The sequence below is a fragment of the Parasteatoda tepidariorum genome, chromosome 8 (genome assembly GCF_982258835.1).
Source record: "Parasteatoda tepidariorum strain Cologne lab strain chromosome 8, Ptep-v5.0, whole genome shotgun sequence".
Lineage (NCBI taxonomy): Eukaryota > Metazoa > Arthropoda > Arachnida > Araneae > Theridiidae > Parasteatoda > Parasteatoda tepidariorum.
In genome coordinates this window covers 3551647-3573113 of record NC_141762.1, presented here as the reverse complement: position 1 = coordinate 3573113, position 21467 = coordinate 3551647, and the positions used below count along the sequence as shown (strand labels likewise).

The 21467-nt window shown below is 29.1% G+C and overlaps 1 protein-coding gene across 3 annotated transcripts; it reads left to right on the top strand.

Moving 5' to 3' along the window:
- The first annotated feature begins 115 nt into the window (after nt 1–115).
- LOC107452399 (cilia- and flagella-associated protein 206) lies at nt 116–20729 on the top strand. Of its 3 annotated transcripts, XM_087149743.1 has the most exons (14): nt 116–375; nt 458–541; nt 1224–1314; nt 1861–2037; nt 2827–2985; nt 4527–4619; nt 7914–8005; nt 8872–8991; nt 10416–10520; nt 13128–13274; nt 15741–15968; nt 16797–16937; nt 17495–17583; nt 20449–20729. In XM_087149743.1, exons 1-14 carry the CDS (start codon nt 244–246, stop codon nt 20519–20521), a joined length of 1731 nt encoding a protein of 576 aa, XP_087005869.1. In that variant the 5' UTR covers nt 116–243; the 3' UTR covers nt 20522–20729. The 3 variants fall into 3 exon arrangements, with proteins under 3 accessions (XP_087005869.1, XP_015924354.4, XP_087005870.1); XM_016068868.5 differs by lacking the exon at nt 10416–10520 and having other exon boundaries at nt 122–375; XM_087149744.1 differs by lacking the exon at nt 17495–17583 and having other exon boundaries at nt 122–375; nt 20449–20668.
- Nucleotides 20730–21467: the final 738 nt, after the last annotated feature.

Here is a 21467-nt window from a genome sequence, read left to right as displayed (position 1 = left end):
TTATTAAAATGATTTATTATCTTTAATGTGATAACAATATCAATACATTGCGTACAAAATACATAAATCTCCAAAATTGCTTCGCTCCAAATCATTTACAAACTGCAACTGTATTGGTTACCATCGCAACGCATCGTCAGAAGCAATAACAACAAAGCAAAGCATAGTATTATCTTCAACAAGGCTGTTATTTTCACTTATTTAAATCTTAAAATTGAAAGCCAAAATAAATTTTAGGATATAATGTGGTCAGAAACTTTAAGCCTATTTAAGGATTCTAAAATCATTTCAATTATTCAAAAGTTATCTTTACTCTTTATTCAATTATGCCAAGCTCAAAATAAGCAATTGTTACAAACTCTAGCGCAATTAGCAGTAAGTAATAAGCTTTTTAAAATTTATCTTCAGTGATTATACTATTTCAGTACAGATTTTAAATAGTTTCCTTTTCTTTCAGATAAAAATTAATTTAATTGATTCCAAGAACCGATATGTTATAAATGATGATGTGACAGCTGAACAAGAGCAAGAATTTTTAAAGGTTAAAAGTATTTGCATTTAAATACTTTACCGTAAATATTAAACTGTTGTTTGAATTTTTTCTGTACTTTTAATTTGTTTCTTTATGATTTGAAATCATTATAGAAATTTTTCGTTTAGATATATTTATTTACTATATATGTTGGTTGGTCATTTAATTTCTGGTAAAAATGTAGAATTAGATCTCCTCACATTTTTGTGATTTTATTTTTTTTGTATGTTCTTGCTGAAAGTAGGTAAAATGACTTAAATGTGAAATTATCTAGTTATAATAAGTGTAGATTGAAATAATTCAAAAATGAAAGATTTCCTATTATTTCTATCACTACAATAAAAGTTTCAAAAGGTTCACGTTCTTACAGATTTCCTAATAATTTACAGTGAAACAATACATTCTGTGAAAAAAAAATAAAAATGTGCTTTTTTTTTTTTTTTTTGCTTTTTTCAACTAATGAAAAATTTTTGAATTTTTTTTCTTTCATGAAATATTTGGTGTTACAGTAATACAACTTAATATATTTTACTCTTGTGTCTTTTTTCAGCTTTTCATTAATATTCTGGAAGTGATTTGTTTCATATTTGTTTCCGTTGTTGCTTTATTTCTATATAATTTACTACATAACTATAAAGATTAGACATAAAGTATGTATGCATTTAATTGAACCCAGAACTCGTTGTTTTAGATGTGTTATGATAATTTGTTTGATTTGAAAAATATCTCAAGCCTTACTCTCAGGATGCAGTGTTTATTTCATGGAAGATTTGTGAGAAGAGGTAAGAAATGTTTTGTACAGTATATCATGTATAAGAATAAGGCTTAACTGAAAAATGATTAGTAAAAATTTAGCCATATGTTACATAAATCATTGAAATTTGATAAATCAGTCCGGAAAAATGAGAAAAATTTGATTAGTTCATTTTAGAAAAATCCAGAAATTTTTATCTTAAGAGTCTGTGGCTACCTTAATAATATTTTATTCTTCGAATCCATCTATAAATGTGGTTAATTATTATTATTATTTCATTTTTATGGCACATTAATTAAATTGTGATATAACTGGAGAAAGAATTTAAAAATTTCCTTGTAAATTAATATTTAATACTGCTATTATTTTTTTTTAATTTGCTAAATAGTCTAACAGTAGTTTTAAGTACATATTTCTTGTAACTCACAATCGATCACAACACTTAAGAATAGTTAAACTAGATCTCCCTTTAATTTATATTTTATTTTAAAATTGAATTAATCTCTAAATTTCTGGATTGATTAAGATTAACTCTATAATCTGTGCTTGAAATTAAATTATTCTTGTATTTCAGATGTTTTCAGAAATCATCAGAAACATAATGTTATGAAAAAATGCTCCCATCTAATTCAAAAACTGAGCAATCCCTCAGAAGATCTGAAGGATTTCCAAAAAGATTTGATCAAGCTGATACTGATAAAAGAGGGTATGGCTGATCAGAATGATACCTTAGCCTTCCATGAAATGAAAAGTATGTTTTCAAAATGATTTAAACTTTATCATATTAATAAAACTAATTAATTAGTTCAAAGTAAATTTAATGAAGACATTTTCTTTAATAGTCAATTATGTTTTTAAAACAGACTTTTTTTTTATTTTGAGTTTCATTATTTTGTAGATATTTTTTATTGTACATTCATCATTTTTCTTTTACAGTACAGAACCCTTTATCCGGAATTCTGAAAACCGGAAAACCAAAAAACCGGAATGAAATTCTATAAATTTCCCCCCCATTTTTTAAAACAAAATTTTTTTTCCTCATAAGATTTTAGGATTTTTCTTTCTTTTTTGAAAGATCTTTACCTTACCATCATTTTGGAAATAATCATTAGTGTATTAGTCATTACTTCATCGTTTTTTCTTCTTTTTAAGATTTATTTCCAAATTTATTTTTTTTTTAAGTTGAGTTTAACAATAAAAAAACGGCTTTTTGTAGCGATTCAGAAAACCAGAAAAATCAGTTATCCGGAAAAGCGATGGTCTCGATCGTTCCGGATAATCGGTTCCCTACTGAATTTAGTGCATTTTTATTATTTTTGCAGGGCTGAATTGAAAATAATTTTATGTTAAAATAAATTTTGCTCAAAAACCTATCAAATGATATCCATATTTGCAGGCAATGATAATAAGTAGAAGTAGAATCAGTATAATACTCAAAGAATATTTCGAGCTGATTTTTATCTAGAATATATAATGTCTCTGCTGCTATGTTAAAATTAACTTGACTTGTTAATCTTGCATATGATGTCTATTTTTGTAGTGGCAGTGAATAGTATTTTCCCATCATCAGCCATCTCAACATTTGTGTCCAGCAATCAGAAGACCAAAATAGCTTTCATCAATGAAATATCCTCAATAGCTGCAGGAATCAGACTTCATAATTGGTACGGGCAGAAGGCAGGAAAATTTATGCTTGATGGTATTTTATATCTATATACAATACCAGTTATATGATTTTCTTTTTATTGTCAATAATGCATCATCACATTTTTTAAAAGAAACTAGCTAAATGCACTTTTCAAATTTTGTACAGCTTGCAAACTATTTATTAATGTAAATCCCATTTCTTTTTGTTCTTTAGAAAAATTTTAATGAAATTTATTTAATCAAGAAATATAGTTTAGTTTCAAAATGGAAGTAAGAGATCGCTTAAAAGTTTTGAACACAGAAGGAAAACACAAAGCATTTTTTTACGAATTTTCTACTTAAAATTTTATAAAATAAATTTTTAAAAATTCACTTTGCTTTGTGCAATGTTAGCAACTTTTATCTTAAAATTAGATTACTACAATAAAAGTCAAAGTTGAAAGGAAAAAAGGATAGGGGGTATTGCAACTTTCTCACCCAAGCATGGAGAAGGTTTTGATTTCTACTGACTAAAAAGGAGAAAAAAGTCACCTGAAATATATTTGTGTAATATTTGCACAGACACTAGGAATACTATTTTTTAAAAATACTTACATTTTTAAATTTTTGTGTTCCACCCCAACATACAACTATTTATTTTTCTGAATTTTGTCAGTTTTCCTGGTTTAATCAGTAGTTTTCCACATTTCTACTTTTTAGACATTTTATAAAATAGGGTAAGCACAACAAAGCTCATTTCTTAAATAAAAAAAAAAAATCAATAAACAAGAGTGAAAAAAAGTAACTTTTAGAATTGCATATTTGTTTTAAAAAAATACAGTATACTCTCGATATCTAGAAAACCTTGTTATAACAAAAAATATTTTTCTCTTTTGCATTATATATCCACCTAATGTTAATTTAAATTCCTACATCGAAGAGTTTCTTCTAAAACCTTTTTATGTCGAATTTTTTTCAAAATAGAAAATGAATTTTTTCGGAAAAATCACAATTCAAGTTTATTGTAAACCAATTCTTTTCTATTTAATGCATAATTAATTTTGTCCTTACCTTTTAAAAATGAAATTATCATTGTTGTATTTAGACTTAAAATCAACTATCGTTACGTACATATTTATTAGTTCTTATTCTTATGTTTCATGACTCTACTTAAGAGTAATATTTTAGAATATATTTTTCTACTTTTTAGAACATATTTAGCTCTGAACTTGTTATCTCAAAAACTCGCTATCTCAAAAATCTTTTTGGAGCCCTGTAACTTTGATATATCGAAAGTATTCTGTTATTGTAAAATGATGCATGAGGTACATTTTTGATGAAAAAGGTAGGGAAATAGTAAATGGCAGAAAATTTTTTAGTTACCATTTGTTATATTTAGTTGCCCAGTGGGCAATAGTGACAGTTAATTTTTTCCCCTGTTGTTGAAACTTTTTTTCTTTGTCTTAATCAAATATTTATGTTGAACATTTACCTCCTAACTTGCGCTTTAAGTAAGTAGTATAAAAACGATGTAAAATTTTATAACTATGTAAGCTGCAAATTTGCCTATATCATCTGAGAATATTTTTTAATTTTAATGCTGTTTTGTTGCAGTTGGAAAAGTAATGAGAGAGATCCTTCCTCAAATGAATGAAGACTTGTTTGAAGATCTCACCAATACAAACAGTGAAATAGAACGCCTAGAAGGTAACAAATTTGTAAAGTCTAGTTTTTTGTGTTCATGTTTTTTGTTGCATATGAAGCCTTTGATTCGAAAATCTAATCTTTTATATGCTTGTAAAATGTTACCACCTTGTGTTAAAATATTTTATCACTGATGGGTTATGAAAATTTAATAATGTAATTTGTGTATTTATGGTTCATACAAGTTCTTAAGACCCTTGGAAAATTCGTAATTCAGAAAACTCTTAATTTTTTTTTAATTTTATTTTATTTATTTGTTCATAATTTTTTTGTATTGACTTCCCAATGAAGATTTATTATGCTGAAGATGTACTGTTATTATCTGTACTGTATTTATTATCTGCTACTGTAACAATTTTAATAAGGTTGAGTTAAGGTTTTTTAACACTGTTTTATTATTGATATATTTTTTATTATTATTTTATTTTATTTTTGGTATATTAGTATATTTTTACAATAGTGTGAGAAGCACTCAAAAAAAGTTTTTTTAATTGCTCCTCATACATTGTGAGTGCTTATTGATTTTTTTTTTTTTTTTTTTGGCTATATTGATGCAATATTAGAAAGCACTCCTTTTTGCGTATATAATCGTGTGAGCTGATGAATAGATTATATCATTTTTTCCCCGGATTTTTATTTTAAAAAGTTTTTCTTTATTTTTTCATGTTATTAATTTTATTTTATTTTAATAATTTTCTTCTTCTCTTTTCATTATTCTGTAATTTTTTCCTTGTTTTCTCTATATTTTGAACAGTATTTCCAGAAACTGTCTCTTTTGTGGATTTACTAAAATAAAATACCATAGTTGATAATAGCATATAAAAATGCTAGAATACACATTAAAAACTTTTTCTTGGCACATGAATGAATATGTGTATCCCTGTATAATGAGGAATATTTTAGAGCTTCAATACCTAGTTAATGCTGGTTCATGAAATTTACAAGAATTTTGCTTAGCTTTAAAAAAAAATTGCATTGCGGTCAAAACTTATATGTAAGCAGAGGCACTCATCTTTAAATTTTTGGCATAAGTTGTGGCATAAATTTTTTAAATGCTTTTCAATAGAACTGATACCTGTGATTATTTTGGATTAGTGTTTAACATTTTTTTCTTCTAAATTTAATGTAAATTGAGAAAGTATTTCAAATTGTGTGATTTTTAATGTAAATACATTTCTATTAACTGTTTTTGGTTATCCTCTTGTTTTTTACCATGTTCAAACTGATAATAAAATAATTACTATTACCAACAAAACAGTTAATATAACTTACAATGTGATGTTTAGTTCTGAGCATCACTCAGTTTTATTTACAAAGTATTATAGTTTTATTATTATTTTTAAGTTTTATTATTATATTATTTTATTATATTAGTTTTGTTATATTAGTTTTATTATTAGATTGAAGTATTCTTTTAGTTGTTATATATTATCTGAATCAGTATTTCTTTTAAACTTCTCTGAAAATGAGTATTTTAAAATAGAAAATAACGATTACCTTTACTTGTGGTTATTCTTGAATAAGTTTTTAAAATATACAAACTCAAAGTCTGTGTGTTTTAAAAGTTAGATCATTCAAAACATGAATAAAAGTTTCATATTGAACAATTTGCAGAATTACTAAAGATTTATTTTTTACAAAACTAGAAGGCTCTCACCTCCCTAATCAATGTGCTCACTAACCCCTGTAAGTGCTTCTCATTGTTTTTTTTTCTTAAGCATCAATATTTTTCACAAAAACAGAGAGCATTTTGTTTTCAAAATACACAATATTGTACCTCTATGTAGGAACATTTTGTTAATATGTTAATCGTAAGAAAATGGAGATTCAGAAAGTAATCATCTGTATTGGAAAAGAAATTAACCTAAGGGATGAGAACTGTAAGACTCAATAAGAAGAAATAAATTAGAAATAAGTTTGCTCGTTGACAAGACTTATAACAATTTCAATAGGAAATGGTTCTTATTGCTCCTTATAAGTTTCAAAAATTTTACTGTAAATGTTCAAATTTATGTTTGGTAACATCTCTCTTTTTTTTCTTTCATATGACATCTACTCGAGTATAAGGTTGTAAAATATAAAAAGAAAAATCCTGAGTGGGAAATATAAATTTCAATAGGTAATCATCGATTAAAAGCCAATGTTTAAAGTAAAAAAGTTGGAAAAAAAACCACAACAATTAAATTTGCAATAACTTTAAAAAAAAAATTGGAATTTAAAGCAAAAAGTTTACTAATGAAAATTGCTCATTTAGCATGTTAAACTTTAACTCCATCGTTGTATTTAAGCTGGCTACACATCGAACAAACATGGTATTTTTTCCTATAAGTTTAACAGTAACATAATTCTTTAACTAATCGTTGAAATTTTTTTATTCAGACTTACTCCCTGTACTTTTTTCTAAAGTCATTTCAAGTTATGTCTTATTGATTTTTGGCAGTTAAGCAAAGTGTAACATAAAGCAAAAAAAAAAAAAAAAAGTGAGAAAATATTTGCAAAAATAGAAATTAATATTGCAAAATCTTTCAAAGAAATTAGAATTTAAAAAAAACTGTGTTAAGTTTATAAGCAAATATAGCCCTTCCAGTATACCGAATTTAAACTTTATGGTTGCATTCCAGTGGCCTGTAAAGCAGTCCATATGGTATTTTTTTCTACAAGTTTAAAAGTTAATAATTCTCAAACTAATTATCAAATGTTAAATTTTTTTATTCCTCTGTACACTCTGTACATTTTTTATACACATTAGTAATTTCAAGCTTCTAAGTTTTGTAATTTTTGCACAGCAAAACAAAAATTTATTAAAGTTTTTTAATGGAAAGAGATTTGACTTTTTGTATGCTAAACTTTGTTCTGAACTAGTGAAAGCGAAAGCGAGAATAAGAACTGACATTAGTCCTAATAACAGTTCAATAATTATTAATTTTATTTTGTAATCTGAGCAATTTACTCCATAAAAAAAAACCTTAAATGTTGTAGAAATCTGTATATCTGTGACAAACCTATAAAAACTATACATGTAGCTCACAATAAACTAAAAGTGTTGTCAAAGGATCCTCAGAAAAGTAATATTTTTTTTAAATTATTTGCTCTTTGGCAAATGAAATTCACAGAGCTAGCAATTCAATAAAGCTAACTTCATGTTCATTTCTATTTACTTTTGTTTTTAGCAACTGTGTGCTTATCAATACTATTAATAAAAACTCATTTTCATGAGAATTTTTAATTTCTTTTGTAATGTATAGCTTTTTTAAACACCTTGCACTTTTTTAATTTTTAATGAATTTATATTTTTAGAAATATTGTTGGATGATGGAGAAAGAAGAGAATATGAAAAGAGGTGCCTCATCTTTTTGAGAAATTATTACAAGTACATAAAAATGATTAAGGTGAATAATTAAAAAAATAAATGATTTTTATAAAATACCTTTTAAGCATGACCAATGCGTTTGATTTTGGATGTCTTACTAATGTGTAAAATCCTCATTGATAGTCTAAAAGGTGATTAGCTTGGTGTTTAACCCAGTTTTTGATTTATTATTTTTCTTGTTATTATTTTACTGTATATCATATTATATTTAAAACTTGAAATTTTAATAATTCATATCCATTTGGATACCTATTTAGACAAAGTAGTTATTTATCTAAGATTCAGCCAGTTCGCTACATTTTAGATATTTGTGTCTAATATTATAGTCTTTATTTTGTTTTTCATAGAAAGACAATTCATCATGAAAAGTTAAAATAAAAACAGTCCTTTTCAAAATTTTTATTATTAAAGAAAAAAGAACTCACCAGAATTAGGACTCATTTTTTAAAGTTATTTCTGTCAATTTAGCCATATTTACTATGCAGGGAAATCCGTCATATGTTACACGTTTGAATATGGTATGGATATTCACTCTTAGGAGCCAAAATATTGAAGATGAAGTGTATTAACTCTCTTCTCTTACTGAGCATAATCATATGCAAAGTCAAAACTCATTGAACAGTATAAACCATTCTATTGTTAATAAGTTAATTGAGCCTTCCTAAATTATAGTGAAACTAAAAAGTACAATTGGTTTTATTATTTCGAAATAAGTTTGAACTAGATCATAATTTTATCTATTTTAAAAATAGTGACGTTTTTATTTAACAAAAATTGTAACCAGTTATTGTTTATAAAATGTTAAAATATTATTTTTCTTTAAATTATGCTTTAAACAAAAATGTCATGTAAAACTTTTTCGTAATTCAAAATATCTATTTTCAGGAGAGTGTTCAGGAAGTAGCTGTGCACACATACAAGCTTGATTATGCGTTCAGTGTTCAGTTAAAAGAACTGGAGGTGGCCCTTAAGACTGGACCCTTCACAAAAGCTGACAAAGTATATGTAAGTAATTATTATTGAAACATTATTAAGGGCCTATAAATAATTCAAATTTGTAAGCATAAACAATCTTATAAACAAACTGGGATTTTTTTTTTTTTTTTAAGTGAGGCTGAATTTTAAAATGTTTTCTTAATTTTTGTTTCAGTACCACTCATGGGTTTTTTTGTACGAAAAGCGTAAAAGTGTGGGTTTATGATTATTGTTCCCAAAGTATGATCTCGGTTTCCATGCTTTCAATGCATTACAACCAATTTTTTGCTTTTTCATGGTGATATATTTTTTTTAAGTTGACAAAATTGTTAAATTGGAAAAATGCATGGAAGAACAATATCAGTGCATATCTGCCAACTCTACTGGATTTAACCAGTTTCTTCTGGCCCTTGAAAATTCTCCTGATTTTAGTACATTTTTAAAAAATTCACAAAAATTTCCTAAAAAATTCCCTAAAAAATTAAAATGGCATTTTTGCACACATATCTTGCTTGAATGTTTAAATGTGTATTACTAATACATAATGAAGCAAGCCTCATTCATAGAAATCAGTTTAAAACTTTTTTCTTTACTCCCTTTTTAAATTACTTAAAAAATCTCTTAATTATCTTTGATAAATAATGCCTGTTACTATTCAAAATTATGTCTAAACATAATAAGCATTTCACATTCATTTGATGTCAATAATAACTGGAAAATATTGCAGTTTTTCTATTTTGATGTCCATAAAAATCCCTAAAATCCCCTATGCATAAAATATTTGGTACATTATGCAACAATTATCATGAAGTTTGTATTATTTCGTAAAATCTACTGGTTTTTTTTTTTTTTTCGATCAGTGTTGGCAGCTATGTATCAGTGTTCACTTTTTTTAATATATTAGGTCTCAAAGTTAACTTTAAAGAGGACTAAACTCAAAATTTAAATTGTTTCATGGGTTGCAGATATTTCATTTTTATACAGAAATTGTTGCACAAAATCGAGAACCATTGTCTTTAAAGCATATAGGATAGATTCTTTGTATGAATTCTATTCCTGTCCAACGATACTTTTTGCAGCAGCGTTACCTAGAAGTGTGTATTTGTATAATAAATCAATCGATCACAAATTTGTTCTATTGAAATAGGTTTTCACTTGTTTAAATTTAACCTATTCATAAAAGTGAATAAGAAACATTCTACCTTTCTTGACTTTTTAGAACCAAAATCTAATAGTGATTTCATTCAGAAGTACTTGGCTGACATACAAAATAAAAATAAATTATTACTTTCGAAATATTGTCTGCTTAAATTTTATTATTATTATGTTATTAGATCTTTTCTTTTAAAATGTAAGACTTTTCTACCATCATACTTCATAGGGAAAAGATACTCAAATTTTCTATAAATTTTTTCTGTGAGTCATTTCCATCCTATAATTTCTCTTTCTTTCAGCCATCCTATAAAGATATTTCAAAAACATGGCAAAATATACAAATGGAAGGATGCATTCTCAGTTTTTATTCAACTCTTTATGAGGAACTTAAGACATTTGCTTTGGTAATCTTAATTTTCTTTTACTTATTTGCTGTTTGAATTTTGAAAAAGATTCATCTTGAATATTTTTTCAAGATACGGAAAACATTTAAAAATATTTCGTATCTTTTTAATTTATAAATTTTTTTTTTTCAAATTCCAGAGCTAGCTCAGTTAGGTCCAATACATTAATTCTTTCTAAAAACTTATACTTTTCTCAAATTATGGGCTTTTTCTGAAAAAGTATTTTTATTGATAAAAAAATCAAATCATTCTTATAAAACTGTTGTTGTAAAAAAGCATTTTAAATAATAGGCAATTTTTAAAATTATTTTTATGTTATTTATCTCTTACTAATATCATTAACATATATATATATATATATATAAATAGACTAAACTCAGCGGCGCAACAGCCCTTGAGGGCCAAGGCCTACTGTGCCCATCTCAGTTTTCTTGACCTTGGGCTCTGGGGTGCAAGAGCAGATGTTCCGGTCAGGTGGTCAGCCGGTCAGGTGGTGGTATATATATATATATATATATATATATATATATATATATATATATATATATATATATATATATATATATATATATATATATTCCAATGTCATGTGTATAAATTTTGTTACACCCCTAAAACTCTGATGAGTGTGACATGTATATATGTGTACTCTTATGTGTGTGACATCCTACTAATCTTACTTATTACTAAATTATTCTATTCTTTTAGCCAATTAACTGATAAAAGAATACATTTGTGTTCGTAAAAGAATGCAATAGTTGAAAATAAAAGCTTTAAAAATTTTATAAAGTGAAAAAAATTTCATCAATCAATTGTCTATTTAAATAAATGAAAATTGCTTGTAATTTATAATTTGTATAGATTTTTATAAAATGTTTATAAGTAAATTTCCTTATTTTATTTGATCAATTAAAATCTTACATTACGGAAAGGAGTTGATTGCCCCTATTATGAACAACCATAAAATGTTCATTTTACTTTTCCAAAAAAATTCTACATTGAAAAGAAATTTTATGAAGTGAAAAAAATTTCATCAATCAATATTCTTATAAATATTTATAATTATTTATAATATATATACATATATAATATATATTATTATATATTATAATATATATTATTTATAATATATAATTATTTATAATAAATATTTATAATATATATACAATTTATAATTTGTATAAATTTTTATAAAAATGATTATTAATAAATTTCCTTATCTTATTTGACTAATTTTTATTCAGAATTTTAAAGTTCTTTAACAATAATTTTTTTAAAAAAAGTATTTCTCATAAAAAAATAGCTTTCTATACATGTTATGTTTTGAATTGTTTATATTCAATTATGAATATTGTTAATGCTTTATATAAAACCTATGTTCCATTTTAGAAAATTCTTTAAGTCCCTCTTTAGTATGAAATTTGTTAATGTAACAATATTCCTAGCTTTCATTTTTAAGAGTTGGCAGCTCTTTTTTAATTGGTAATTCACAATCCATTTGCTGTATATTCATTGCTGAATTGTGAGATAATTTTTTCTTTAATATTACGGAATAGTTAGCTCACTTCTTAATACAATCGGTGAGTTTTGTGACATGGGGACAGTGAAACACACCTTGAATTGCTTTGAAATGGTAAACATTTGCTTGTCTCCCAGTTTTTTAAATGGTCCAATAAATTATTTAATACATAATAATTCTATTTTCACAAAATTATTGTAAGAAATAACAAACAAAAAAACCCAGTCTGAAACTTAAACAAATAACTACTTTTGATTCATCAGAAACTTAGAAAACATTCCAACTGTATCGTATTTGACTAATCTGCTTGAATTTTTTACTTTATAACCCATGGTGAATCTGACCCATTTTTGAGTTTATGACTATCAATGCTCAACTCCTTAGATTTGTAATTTTGAACCCAACCCAGAAGACGAAGGAATTCCTGGATGAAGTATTGGAATAAATGCGTCTTCGTGGTGGACTTTTTGATGGAACTAACCCGCTTTACATAAAAATACGAACCCAAAACCTCCATAGTTAGCCAATTGGCATGTGAATTCTCACCCATGATAGGTCTACCACTGAGGATATTTTACGTCAGCATTGTGGTCAATGGAAACTAGGAGCAGAATTCTTATTGACCAGCCATCGCAGGGGTTCAAACCTGGGTCTCCTCTATGAGAAATGAGTGCTCTACCCACTGATCAATTGTGCTTTGATCTGCTTAAATTGCTTCTCTATTCTTATCAGATCAGATTCTCAATTTTCCAATGAATTTTTTGTATTAATTTTTATTTAGATGGAAAAGTTACAATACAGTCGGTGCAGTGCGAGATTATATTTTTTATTTAAAAATAAATGTTTGTTATAAAAACATTTTATTTATCACAAAATAGTTTGTTGTCATAAAACGAAAGAAAATTTGTCCAACCTCTGTTATTTAAACATACTGAATATTTTCTACTTCTTCCATACAGCCATGGTTTTAGAAATCGCAATGCGCTTCAGTTGCACCATGCTACAGAACTCCCTCTAATGTTTTATTTTATTTATTATTATGTTTCATTTATGTAATGTGCACATTCTTATAGTTTGTATGATTTTAGAAATTCTATGACCTTGAATTGAGACCAACCCCAGAATTGTCCCAGTCATCTGTTGAATTGAACTATGAAAATGGCTGTGAAATTGAGACTCAGAGATTAATGCCAAATGATGTCAAAAACTTTTATAAAATCACCTTAGAATTCCAAGTAATGTTAAAATTTTCAACTATTTCTCTCACTTTGCATTTATTACTAACTATTCATATCAACAACAGGATAAATTGTCACTCATAACTTTTCATATTCATTTAATTTCATTGTATTGGTTAAAAGATTTCAGATTAATTGCTGAAGACTATGTAATGACTATGTAATTCATTGAAAGAAAAGCAATTTTTTTTAAATATATCCTTATATTTTTATTTATTTTTTTGCATGTAATATAATTTTTGTGTTTTGTTAACCATCTCGGACTTATTTTTTAAAGCTTTTTCATTTTAATAAATTGATGCGATGTGCAAGCTAGTCAAAATTTTAAATTTTGATAAAGTTCATTTAAAATTGGATTAAAGTCTTAGTGGCTGTTTTAAATTCGCAAAAGGTTTCCAAAAAAAAAATTTTAATCAAAACAACGAACTTCACTTTTTTCTTAAAATTCAACTGAGGCAAATCAAAACTTGAATTAAAAGAAATATATTTCCATTTTTTTAAAAAGAATTTTACTCAGAGATGAATAGTTGTGTCAGAAAATGTTGTAATACAGAGTTTCCTCAACCAAACTTTAATCTCTAGATTTTTGGCAATGATTCTCAAAAAAAAAATATGTTTTAAAAAAAACTTGATCATTTTTAATTTCAAGCATGCAGAAAAAATGGAAAACATGGATTTAATTGATTCATTTTTTCCTAATTTTTGAAACTAATACTTATGTTTGGGTTTTGATCAAATTTAAAGATTTAATGATCAATGAATAAGGTTCATTTTTAAATAAATCTTAAAGTAATTTACTCATTTTGATATTTTTTATAATAAAAAAATTTTTAGTGCAAATGTTTTTTAATCTTTTATTTATTTATTTTTGTTTACATTTGTTTTAATTTTTGCCTTCAAATTAAGATGTTGATTTTTTTTTCTTCAAAATTTTGAAATTAGTAATTTTATCTTAAGTTTGTATGCCTTGTAAGTTGTTAATATCATATTGGAGAAATTAATTTCAGATAATAATTTTTTCTCTTCTAAAACTACACTATCTGGCCATTAATGACCGGACACCCCTCATTTCGGATACATGAGGTGCTAGTATCAAATCAGTAGGGCGTAGGGCCGCCACGCGCCTAAATCACTGCTTTAACCCTTCTAGGAAGGCTATCCACTAGGTGTTGGTACACGGCGGCAGGTATTGCCCGCCATTCCTCCTGTAACATGGCGAAGAGTTGAGTGGTGGTTTTGGGGCATTGTGGTCTGGCCCTCAACCGGCGCTCCAACTCATCCCAGAGATGCTCAATTGGATTGATGTCGGGACTTTGGGATGGCCAGTCAAGCTCTTGCACCTCCATTTCATCAAACCAATCCGTGATGGCATGTGCTTTATGAATGGCAGCATTATCGTGTTGAAACACAAACGGGCCATTACCGAACTGTTGCAACAGGGTGGGCAGCGCCGAATTGTCCAGGATGTCTCTATACCCTTCTGCGTTCAGGGTTCCACGCACTAACACCAAGGCTCCAAGGCCAAACCATGAAAAACAGGACCAAACCATAATTCCTCCACCACCGAACTTTACAATGGGGACAATGCACTCCGGTAGGTACCATTTTCCGGGCATTCGCCAGGTTCACACTCGTCCATCAGAGTGCCACAACATGTAGCGTGACTCATCACTCCACATAACGCTTTTCCATTGCTCTTCTGTCCACTGGCGACGTGCTCTGCACCACTGAAATCGGTGGCGGACGTTTGATGGAGAGATGTTTGGCTTATGTGCTGCTGCTCGTCCATGGAATCCTTGTGCAATCAGCTCCCGACGAATGGTACGTGCACTGGCAACACTGCCAGATGCAGTCCGGAAGTTGGTAGCGACAGTGTCCAACGACATTTGTCGGTTTGCCTTCACTACACGTCGAAGAGATCGTCGATCCCCGTCTGACATTATTTTGGGCTTGCCGGGTCGGGACTGCGGTTTTTCACTCCCTCTCAATCCCATTTCAACACGACGTCACCAACTGTGGTACCTGAAACTTGTCGGAGATGGCACGTATGGAATGACCAAATCGGTGGGCGCCTATGATCATGCCCCTTTCCGCCTCATTCAGCTCTCGTCGTCCACTCATTTTCACTGTTAACGCTCATATGGCCGTCGCCTGCTTGCGAGTGGTCTTTCCCCCACCACAGGCTCCGTATTTATTCCACCAGGGCGAGTCCACCTGCCGTTCAAGGGGTGTCCGGTCATTAATGGGTAGATAGTGTATTTCGAAATACCCAAAAACTCTAAAACAGTTGACCTAAAGTTTAAAAAATGGTGATTCAGACCTTTTTAAAGCATTCGGCCTATTTCCGTGACAAGCTTATTGTAACTTGCATCTTCCAATGAAGTAATTGTAAATCTTATAATTGGATTAAAGGTTAAACTTTTCTGCAAATCTTGTTAAATTTCAAGATAAATTATTTTACAGGATTTCTGTGCCTACTATTGCAGTATGGGAATACTCGTTCCATGTAAAAGAGAATTAGGAATTATTAGGCATGGAAATGCATGCTATGGGTTCTCCACAATGGACGCATTTGAATTCTTCGAAAAGAAACCACTGGATTGTCTGAATGCCATAAAGCAGCATGTACTCTCCATGCCTGAACTCATCCTAACTATAGGCATGGAGAAAATCTTCAATCTATCTATCACAGTAAGTCTGATTTGAAGTTTAGTTGTTTTTATCTTATTTTAAAACCAGTGTCGAACAATTTTTTTTTTGTCAATTTCATAGCCTTGTAATTTTGATGGACAAAGGAGCACCTGGATAAAGCATTGACTCAAACTAGCCTTTTTATAACCGTTATTGAACAGCCGACCCGATTTTGGGTTTATGACTACTACTTTTCAATTCCATAGATTTGTAATTTTGGACCCAATACAGAAGACAAGGGAACTCTTAGATCAGATATTGAGAGAAATTTGTCTTCGTGGAAGACTTTTTGATGGAACTAACCCGCACTTGCGTTACATAGAGAGAGAAAACCACGAAAACCTCCCATGGTTAGCCTGATGGCAAGGGGACTCTAATCCATGATCTATCTACCGAGGATATTTTTAAGTCAGCACTGTCAAGTCAGCAAGGTTTTGAGCTGGGTGTAGAATTTGTATAGACCAGCCATCGCTGGGATTCGAACCCGATTCATCTCATTAGAATGCAAACGCTCTATCACTTGAGCCAACTAAATTTCAGCCCTTAAATACAACTTCAAAGTTTCACTGTGATCAATTTTATTTAAACGTTTTAGTGGACACGTAAATATTTTTAAAAAAATACATAAATTCATACACATAATTTGTGCCCTCAAATTATCTCTGGTTGTACCTCATACAAAAAACTACTCCCCGCAAATCTACAATTCTATGTTGTGAAATTATTTTGTGGACAGACTTCTAATTTAATACCACTCAACTTTTCTAATATTCTCTGTATAACAAATACTGATTGATGCCCAACACATTATTTATTTTTAAATTTTAGAACGTCTTCAGCTCCCGACATATTCGACCTATTTTCATTTCAGACAGTAGTGCTCAGACGATGCTTCATCCATTGGAAGAAAAAATAGTTCACAGCTATCATTGGAATCAGTGGAAATTGAGGAAAAAAGCATTACAAGCCGTAAGATGTTTTCATTTTCTATTCATGTAGAATGATTCCTAATCACTGCCCTTTGTATACATTTTTAGATTAGATTTTTTGTCTAAAAATTCGAAACATGTGAGATTCCAAGATGATTTAAGCAGAGAGAAAAACTAAAAAAGTTCTTCAACCTCAATTTTATAAATGTTAATTTTCTGAATTTGTTTTGTTAATTTTTTTAAATATTAACTTTTTTTTATAGTTATGTTTTTTTATCCCTTTCATCTTTAATTTTTAACTCTGCCCTTATTTTCAAAAAGTAAGCAAAAGTGAATTTAAAAGTTAAAAATGAAACTTTCATTACAAATATGCTTCAAAGAATTCATTTCTGACAAAATATTAAAGGGAATCATCTAAAAAATGAATAAAGGCAGTCTATATCATAAAGTTTTATCCCTGTCATTTCTAAATGTGTAACAATGTAAAAAACAAGAAACAATGTATTGTTTTATAACATCACATATAAAATGGCCATTTTTTCTCTCACCTAAATGATAATTGTGTACAGTTTTTGTTCATATCTGTATTCATTTTAGGTGGACCTTATGGATAAAAAAACTCATTCAACACAAACAGATACGAGCCATTTTAGAAGAGAAAATCATAGCCAAGTCTATTTGCCTAAGTGAGTTTCCCATGGCTTTATAGTCAATGCTCAAAAAAAAAAAAATTATCACATGTTAAATAGCTTCTAAATAACTGGTCGAATTTGTACTTATAAAGACAAGTTGAAATGGTTGAATTAAAAAGTTGACCTACGATACAGAGATTAAAGGGGATTGTTGCACTTTCTTACGTAAGCAGGGGAAGGGATTATGGTTTGCTAATTTTTACTGAAAAGGGGGAGGAGGGAATCCGAAATTGCCAAATTACGTAATATTTAAATTACCCCTTAGTGGTAAAAATCCTGGGTTCGACCCTCCGGCCGAGCAAGGTTCATGCAGCCTTTCATCCCTTCACCGAATCGATAAAATGAGTACCAAGCATGTGTAGGGACTAAACACTGGCGGTTCCGCGTTCGGTTGACCACCCAAGCGGAACATCTGCTCCTGCACCCCGAGCCCAAGTTCATGAAAACTGAGATGGGCACAGTAGACCTTGGCCCTTTATGGGCTGTCTCACCGCTGAGTTTAGTTTAGTGATCAAATATAAAATCTCAATAAATATGGCAGGTCCAAATGTGTGCTGCCTAATTCATAACTCTAACTAACTAACTCAGTGGTGCGACAGCCCATTAAGAGGGCCAAGGCCGACTGTGCCCATCTCAGTTTTCTTGACCTTGGGCTCTGGGGTGCAGGAGCATATGTTCCGGTCAGGTGGTCAGCCGAACGCGGAACCCCCAGTGTTAGTTCCCAAGCATGCTTGGTACTCATTTTATCGACCCACTGAAGGGATGAAAGGCTGAGTCGGCCTTGCCCGGCCCAAGGATCGAACCAAGGACCTGTGGCACGACAGCGCGAAGCGCTACCGCTCAGCCACCGGGCGTCACCTAATTCATACTAAAATTATATTCCATAGAGTGGAGTCTCTCTATAAATTGAAAGGTTCACTATACAAGAATTTTGTTTTACTGAGGTTAAAAATTTTTGCAGTTTTCTTAAGTAATTCTTAAAAAAAATTTTATGTGTGATAATTTTGAAAATATAGAGATGTGCAAAAGTCTTCAGCCAATGCAATTTCATAATTTCTTTTAGCATTTGGCCGCATATATATATATATATATATAACTTTTAAAATAGACATAAATTGTTTATAAGATGCATGTAAAAAACTGTGCTGCCTTTAAAACATAAGGCTGTTTTAAATGTTAATTTTTATTCGATTTTTTGTAATCAAATTAAAATGATAATATAATGGCCGGAGACTTTTGCATGCCACTGTATGTCATTATGACGATCGATAAAAATTGAAGCTGATGCATATTAGTAATTTGTTAAAATCATTAATATTCCATTATGATAATAACATGCTCAAAACAAAGAAAATTCATCAGTTTCGAGAAAAATATGTAATACGTTATAAGATCTTTTTAACACAGATTTTGAATCAGGAGGCTTTGCATATTAAAGTACTTCGTGTTCTGCAGATCCTTTTATGAATCTTTAGACTTTCATACTAAGCAGTGCAATATTTCTGTGGAACAGATAAATATTAATGTTAAAAAATAGTTTTCAAATATAAATACTTTAAATCAAAAAAATATACTTTAACGTAATTATTACGTATGGAAAAAATTAAAATTATTAAGAACATTCGAAATAAAACTCAACATATTTATCGATGCTGGTTTGCTATAAGTATTGTAATGTTAACGCGGTATATAGACAGTGGCGGATACAGCGGGGGGTCATAGGAGTCATGACCCCCCCCCCCAAAAAAAATTAAAAAAAAAATAATGATTTATTTAATAGTTTGCAAAAGAAATAATATATTTTAAAAATTATTTAAGGGAATATATACACCTAGGTAGGTCGGAAAAAGCGATTTTTTTCTCCATCTAATTATGTTCTTCACTGTTTCAAGAATCATAATCCAAAAGATTAAAACGAAATTCTTCATAGTTTCATTGTAAACATTAATAAAGTTGACTTGAAGCATGACTTGAAGTGCCCAACGATCTTTCCAAGATTACTAATGCCTGTGACATCGATTTGTACCCATCAATCGATATGTTGTTGAGAATTTTAATAACTCTGCCAGTTAGTGCAGCAACAGCAGAACGTTCCTTTTCAACTCTTTGGCGTCTCACAACTTGGCTTAGAGCAACTCAAAATCAAGAACGATTAAATGGACTCGCATTATTAAACATTCATTTAGAAATTGATTTGGATGTTGAAAAAAATCATTGACAAATTTGCCAGAGTTTCTAAGAAACGCATTACATTTATTATTTAAAGATTTTGAATACTTGAATTATTTATGTATTGTTCTATTGTTCATTATTAAAAAAATAAATGAGAAGACTAACATTAAAACCCCAGTTTTTTTTCTTTTTTTTTCAAAAAAAATATTTAAATTTTTTTTTTTTATAAAACAATTAATTGTGGGGGGGGGGATCTGAGTCTATGACCTCCCCTCCCAGAAAAAATTTCTGGATATCCGCCCCTGTATATAGAGAAGTGTAGTTTACTGTGCTTTATTGGAATATTTCGCAGTATTAAAAAACTCTTCATCTGTTGACTATTTAACAGTTCTTCATCTGAAAAAAGTCAAAGAGTTACATCATTGGTCATTCTTCCATTCCCTTCTAAAGTTGTTAAATTCAAACTTTCAATCGAAACTTTCTTTAAAAAAAATGACTGAAATCGAAAATATAAGCGTATGAAAAATCCGTTATTGGGAAACAATGCGGAGAGAAAACTTTAACGTTCCCATAAAAATGTCGTTACAAAGAGGTGGAGACTTCGTTGTAGAAAGATTCTGCGATATTTTGTAATAAACTCCTTTCATTGAATAAATTGTATTCATTATGAATACTCTGTATTTTCAGAGATCAATCTACTCAAACAAAAAAAGATAGCGCCACCAATGTATCAGGAGCTCAGATTCTAGGGAGACTCTGAAAAGTTTTTATTTACTGCAACAAAATATGTCTTCACTAAGTTGAATGGTATGAATCCAAATGTTTTGTGCCTTTTACAATGCTTTTAAAAAAATGTATCGGTCATAGAAAAAAAAACCATACTAATTAAAACCCCTATTGTATCAAATCGTTTAGTACTTTTGTAAAAAATATTTCATCATGCATCTAATAAAAGATTTAATTTTTGACTTTTGTAAATATTTGATAAATAAAACATTGTTTTAACTTATAGTTTTTATGTAATGCAATTTGTTGTAGGAGAAGTCTAAATAATGCTTGATTGAGAATTTTCTAAAATATTTTTTTTTATCGACACGGCACTTAGCCAGTGTTCGGAAAAACTACACAATTTTTGTAGTTCGCTACAACTTTCTTACAAATGTAGTTAACTACAACTATATTTTTTAATGTAGTGACTACAAACTACTTCGGAATTGTAGTAACTACTTCGCGACTTTAAAGAGAAAAGCTTACGTTAAATGTTACAAATATTTATTCATGTTTACATGAGCCAGTTTGTTACTCCAAAACATCTATTACATATAATTCTCTTACGTGGCTCCCAAATTTTGGCTGTATTTCTTTTCCACCGGTGGCAACGTTTGCTTTGTTTTGAAAACACCAAAGCATTCTGCCTTTTAATGATGTGTTTCTGATCTAATATACATAATTCTCTTACGTGGCTCCCAAATTTTGGCTGAAGTACTTTGTACAATTAAATAAGATTCTTTTCACAACAGTTAAATATTTACTTTATTTTCTTCATTTATAGAGAAAACAGTTGGCAAAGAATTCTGTTAGGTTAAAAAACATTTCGCTAAAAAAACAACGAATTCTAAAAGAAATAAAAATAAACAACTTAAAAAATAAAAATGCTGTTGCCGGCCATAGAATTTTTTGAAAGTTAACTTAGCAACATAAATCAA

What these genes read in the sequence shown, in the direction of transcription:
- LOC107452399 (XM_087149743.1), top strand. Translation starts at nt 244, where the DNA reads ATGTGGTCAGAAACTTTAAGCCTATTTAAGGATTCTAAAATCATTTCA. An exon ending in AAGAGCAAGAATTTTTAAAG is followed by an intron (nt 542 to 1,223) that starts GTTAAAAGTATT and finishes TCGTTGTTTTAG; the next exon opens with ATGTGTTATGATAATTTGTT. An exon ending in AACTTAAGACATTTGCTTTG is followed by an intron (nt 10,521 to 13,127) that starts GTAATCTTAATT and finishes GTATGATTTTAG; the next exon opens with AAATTCTATGACCTTGAATT.